This window comes from Triticum urartu, unplaced genomic scaffold (genome assembly GCF_003073215.2).
Source record: "Triticum urartu cultivar G1812 unplaced genomic scaffold, Tu2.1 TuUngrouped_contig_7147, whole genome shotgun sequence".
NCBI lineage: Eukaryota > Viridiplantae > Streptophyta > Magnoliopsida > Poales > Poaceae > Triticum > Triticum urartu.
This window is the reverse complement of record NW_024117968.1, coordinates 21-5,987: the sequence shown is the minus strand read 5'-3', so window position 1 is coordinate 5,987 and position 5,967 is coordinate 21. Positions and strand designations below refer to the sequence as shown.

Sequence of the window (5,967 nt, the reverse complement as noted above, 5' to 3'; positions counted from 1 at the left end):
AATACAAGTGCAAACCAACTCCGTATCAAAGACATGGTATGGGGTTTGTGTCCAGTTCAAAAGAAACTATTAAAACAAAGGTCTGACCTTAACTAAATCCTTATTGTAATATGCAACACTTGTTGGAGATATGCCCTAGAGGCAATCATGTATGATGATATTTTCTATGTGTTTATGAATAAAGATAGTCCTTGGACATTATCAATGATGTGTATCAGCAAGTACGTGACTTGTTTGTGGGACTATGCATTGTATGATGACTGTCCTAAAAGGTCCCTAGTCAAAAGGGCTGTGTGGACGCGCAGCCAACTAGACTAGCATATGACACGGTCGATGGCTTGGTCTCACTAGCCATGGAGCATTGGATACTAACCGGATAATATGGACTTGGAAGGATTTGGTCGGATTCGACGTAGTCGGATCCGAGTCGAGATAAGGTCCGAGTCGGACAGACCCAACTATGAGACGCGGCGATATGTCATCTGTGAGTCTCTAGTACAACATATGTTCTATGTCCTAAGACCTGAGCTGGCGCATGTACTCGGGATGGTGACAGACTTGCTTTGGACCGACCAAACACTACTCCGTAACTGGGTAGTTATAAAGGTAGGTTTCGGGTGTGTCCAGAACAATGCTGCGAGACGTGGTCGAGCAAGATGGGATTTGCCCCTTCGATCAGGAGAGATATACTCTGGGCCCCTCGTGTGATCCGACCAGGATAAGCATGTCCATGCGACAAGGATTATGAGATAATCCGGTTTGTGGTCGGCATCACTGGAACGAGAAAGAGGTCGGGCTAGCACAAGGATGACAGACTCGCCTTGAGCTCGACAACATATAACGTGTGGCAAAAGAAATTGAAGTATCATGTACAGGTTCGCTGACCAGCTTCATAGCCTGCTTGGTGTTCGACATGCCTTGCTAGAGGCCGCTACCAACCGTGCAGTTCGGAGGTGATCCAAACTGCGACCAAGCCGACTTGAACCTAAGGGGTCGCGCGCTTAAGGGAAGGAACCTACGACGTCGGATCCAAGGACACTGGTCGGATGTGATCCGAACTGTATTCGGATTGTGGCCGAGTAGACTTATGGGCTTTAGGGTCCGTGCGACGCCTATATATATAGTGGAGGTGCCGCACACTCACGCGGCTGATCGCTTCGGTGCTGTCACTAGGGTTTGCACGTGTTGCAAATAGACACCTCCACTCGCCGCCGGTTGTGTGATTGGACCTAGCAGTCCGCCGCACGACGTTCCTCCTGAACGCGCGGATACCGTTAGAGGCAGTGCACTTGCGCCGCTCCGGCAAACCCGTACGTGGGAACCGACCATCGGTTGTACGAGGGAGATCGGACGAGGAGGAGACGATCCACGCGGACGCGCTGCCCCAACTCTTCTTCCGCTGCACGGCACTGCGCGTCTAGTGGTAACGAACTGTGATCCATCTCCCGTAGCATGTTCTTGGTTGTTCTGCGCGTAGGAAATTTTAATTTGCAGTCGACGCACCCTACCGTAGATCCCAACAACACTGATATTAAAATGCTATCAACTCTATCATCCAATACATGCTTTACCATTAAATAAAGAACTACCTTCTTCATCTTGCAAGATTTTACCACTGAACATTTGGAGATCCATAGAATATTTCCATGCATACACAACAAAATTTTTCTGAAATTTTATTATTATTTAGTTTTAATTGGATTCCGGGCCAGAAGTTCCTTTGGATTAGGAAGAGCGACTGACGGATAAGACGTATAGTATTACTATAATTTCATAATGATAGATATGTTGTAAACCAGATAAGTTGTATAGTATTCTTGTGTTGTAATACATGTAGGTTGCAGCAGTCCCTATATCCAGCAAGCATTACCCTGCATTTTTGTATGATAGACCAATGTAAATGATGTGCACCCGCACCTTTTTGACATAGTCGAAACTGCATTATAGCAAGTAGAAATTTTTATGGCACTGCATTATGTTTATACCTTTGGATTGAAGACTCTGTACAATACCAATATACCATTCACCTCTTGTCATTCATTCTGCCTATACAGTCATAAGAGAACCGAAAATATCCTCAATAGGATTTTCAAAACCGCCCTCGAATCCACCACCTCCAGCAGCAGCTTTCTCATATTGTTCATCGCAAAACTGTAAAACCACTAAACCAGGCAAAGTAAGGAGAATGATGGTTTGATGGGAGTAGGCATATACTTAATAGGGGTGGTGATGGAAAACATGTGAAGAAAATGTGACAGTGACAAGCATCTGTGAACAATTGTTTTATTACCAAAATGGAAAATAGTCATGTATGGAATAAGTTACATTTGTCTAGTATACATCTTCCTAAGATAAAATATTTCTTTATACAACATGGACCTTATTAATAATCTGGAGCCAGTTTTGACCTCTTTCCCCAAAAGAAGAAACTACTTTTGTTGTACTCAAATAAGAAAAACTATAATTATATGTTAATTCTTCACCACTAAACTGACTACCCAATGCCAATCTTTCAGGTAGTAATACTGCGCTTGAATTATCAAGTGTTTGGTACTTTGGTGTCTCAGATCTGCAGTACTCATTCCTACATACATAGCTTACTTCATTTAAACAGGGTGCACCAGCCTTAAACATCTTGCCTTTTCTTCTCCTTGTTGTAACATTTGGAGATGTTGTGATATCTCCAGGAAGCCCTCCTCGTGGATCTCGTCCTCCTCCATTGCAACTATCCATTTGAAAACAATCAGACCAAAGTCAGCTAGGTGTAAGACGAACTCCAGATAATTGGATTGATACCACTACCATAACAGTGAGTGGATGCAACTGATTTACCTGGCTGCCTCGTACACCACCTGCTCCTCCTGGAGCATACAAAATCTGCAAGGTACCAACAATGGCATGAAATAGGGAGATTAGAAGATGGTTGTTGGACGCAGCGGCAGATAGCTAGGGTGTTGTAAAATCGCAAAACCTATCTACTGAACCACAACATTTGAACCACTCGCGGGTCACAATTTTAAAAAGCATACAGGGAAACTAAAACATCATCAACCATCACTATAATTAATGCAACAAATCCCCACGTCCAAGAAGCTAAGTGCCAAAATGAAGAAAGAAGAGTGTCACCTTCTTGATCGGCACCGGCGTGTACACCAGCGACGCGTGCTGCGAGTACGATGGGTTCATCCTCCGATCCTGCATCCAAAAATAGAGGAACCCCGATAGTTCGATAAGATGTTAACGACCATCCCATATGGCACCAACGATTCTCCACCAGATGATTTGTACTGCACTGCAATCGAATCATCAGAGACCTTTATCACTCTAAATCCTGTACTCAACTCGATGCGATCTCTTTACAACTTTGTTTCAGCAAAGACAACCATTCTTTAGTCAAACATGTATGCTATAGAAATAGATATATCATCTCACAGTAAACATGGAGAGAAGAGAAGATCTACTGACGCTACAACAAAAGGCATGGATACTGAAATAGTAAGCAAAATTTTGATGTCAAATCAGCAAAACCTATCATTCTCAACAAGAACGCAATGTCTACAGTAAATGAGATAATTTGATAGAAGGCAGGAACATTTATTAAAAAGGAAAAAAAGAAAGGGAGGAAGAACAGGGAAGAAACCACCACAATCCAAAAAAACTAATAATATTTGGGAGGAACTAATTCTACACTAGCATTGCTTGGAGTCTAGAAGTAAGGCGGTTTTGGTCTAAGCACAACACTACAACCATCTTCCTAGATACACAGGTTTAAGTCAATGGTTCCATGTCAACCACAATACTTAGCAATAGAATATATTGTATGTACAGGAAGATACTTCACTCTTTAGTTACAACAGAAACATAGTAAAAGGAAAAATTCTAAACATATCAACCCATGTACAAATAAGCATTCTACCTACTGCAGAAATGATTTGGTTTTTAACAGAACATCACGGATTCATTTTTTGCAGGTTATTTTCCGAGCTACGACACTGATCCGTTCGTGGTCGCTACTCACTCCGATGGAGGCCAGGGAGCATTTGGTTACTGGATCTATCCGTTGGGAGATGGTAGCTCGGGATATCTTCAACCGGTTTGGATGGCGGTCATGTAATTGGATAGGCAATTAGTTTCCCTATCTATTTTTAGCCAGCCGGTTGTGGCATCTTTTTCGGGCTAGTTTGTGTATCTAGCCGTCTGTCGCTCTGTGTGAGCTGCATTTATCCTTTGCTTTTTGTTTGGCTGGAGACTGTGGAACCTTGTTGGCACCTTTTGTTATTTGGTTAATAAGATGGCCGTATGCATCGTTCTGATGCAGAGGCCGGGGAGATCCCCCTTTTCGAAAAAAAACCCTACTGCACTGTCATAGTTCTATAGCCTGCACTCTTATTCCCGAACACAATTTATATCTGGTGAAGAAGAGAAATGCCTTGAAATTGCACAAGTGCAGCTCTTGCTTGCATAGCTTCCTAAACACCAAATATCAAGATGCAAGAAAAACCCAACTATCAATTCTGCAAATCGAAATCAGCACGGAAAATTATCCCCCAAAAAGGAAAACAACGTCAATTTGCTCGAGAGAGGGTTGGGTAGGAGAGCCTCATTGTGGTCGTCCTCGAATTAGTAAACATTGTTCCGCATATGCATGTAGGTATGATTTGGGGACACAAGGGCAGACAACCCTGAAGAACACATTCATTAACTCGATAAAAGAAAATGAATTCCATATGGGAAACTAATTATATCCACAAGACGAATATGATGATCGATATATGCAGGAAGCAACTACCATCAGCACAAAGGAGGTAAAAGAAATCAGAGGCAACTACCTTCTGGTAGTCATCAATTAACCATGAATATATACAGTTACTATTTTCTGAATCGCTAGTCAGGCATAGGAAAATACTTTGGTTCAGAGGAGTTGTTTTCGCCTAAAATTCAGGTGACCATTTTCTTAGGAGCAGCAGCAGGCCACCAGAGGGAGGAAGGGGATGGGAGAAATTACCTCACCAGGGGGAGCTGTCGGTCGCCCTCGCCATCGCATCCATCACGGGCGGCTGGCAGCTGCGCGAGCCCCGTGGAAGGGAGGGGCGGAGGTGAAGCCAGCCCCACCTCATGGACATCCCGTTCCACATCTTCGGACGCCAAACCAAGGTGGGTGGAGGGGAAGATCCAGCGGTATCGGGGATATACCCCGCGGCAATAACCCGACCGGTTATATGATCCAATTAAACTTAAGCGATTCACTGATGACCCGCCCTTCCACGGCGAATTACTAGTGGCCCGCCTAGATTTGGCGACTCACTGACCCTGACGAAGAGCCAGCCGGAAGTCGACGCAGTTTGGGTCGCCACTGCCGTCCTTGAGCCCGGCCGCCGCCGCCCTTCAAGCATTGCTGATGTTTCTCTTTCCGAGCCGTCGTTGCTGCTATTATATTACCATCAAAATCAATCAAGTCCTGGGCGTACGTCGAATCTTTCCAGCCTAAAAGAAATCGGGCTGTTGTGTTGTGTACGTATAAAGGAATTGTGTGGCTAGCCGAAGTCGGTCAATCAAGTTGACCAACGCACTACTAGCTAGCTTTGGATCGAGCTAGTTTTGCTTGATGATCGTGTGAGATACCAAAATTTTCAAGGAGGTCGCCTCGGAGTTGCTTTGACCTATGCGGTTTGCCTACGTGGTGCTCGACCTGACCGCGCCGCCGCTACCGTCGCCGCGTCTCACTCCTGTTTTGAGCCGCCTTGTTCCGGCCTTGAGTTGACCAACGCACTACTAGCTAGCTTTGGATCGAGCTAGTTTTGCTTGATGATCGTGTGAGATACCAAAATTTTCAAGGAGGTCGCCTCGGAGTTGCTTTGACCTATGCGGTTTGCCTACGTGGTGCTCGACCTGACCGCGCCGCCGCTACCGTCGCCGCGTCTCACTCCTGTTTTGAGCCGCCTTGTTCCGGCCTTGAGTCGTCTCGCT

The 5,967-nt window shown here is 44.9% G+C and overlaps 1 protein-coding gene across 7 annotated transcripts; it reads right to left on the bottom strand.

Moving 5' to 3' along the window:
- Positions 1–1,760: 1,760 nt before the first annotated feature.
- On the bottom strand, positions 1,761–5,711 carry LOC125531460. 7 transcript variants are annotated; one of them, XR_007293242.1, is made up of 6 exons: positions 5,011–5,710; positions 3,127–3,195; positions 2,833–2,877; positions 2,640–2,725; positions 1,986–2,151; positions 1,761–1,871 (listed from the first exon to the last, which is right to left on the bottom strand). XR_007293242.1 is itself a non-coding variant. In XM_048695848.1 (5 exons), the coding sequence occupies exons 1-5, from the start codon at positions 5,042–5,044 to the stop codon at positions 2,047–2,049; spliced, it is 339 nt and encodes a 112-aa protein (XP_048551805.1). In that variant the 5' UTR covers positions 5,045–5,711; the 3' UTR covers positions 1,761–2,046. The 7 variants fall into 7 exon arrangements, 3 of the variants coding, with proteins under 3 accessions (XP_048551805.1, XP_048551806.1, XP_048551807.1); XR_007293243.1 differs by having other exon boundaries at positions 5,006–5,703; XR_007293245.1 differs by having other exon boundaries at positions 1,761–2,151; positions 2,602–2,725; positions 5,006–5,701.
- Positions 5,712–5,967: the final 256 nt, after the last annotated feature.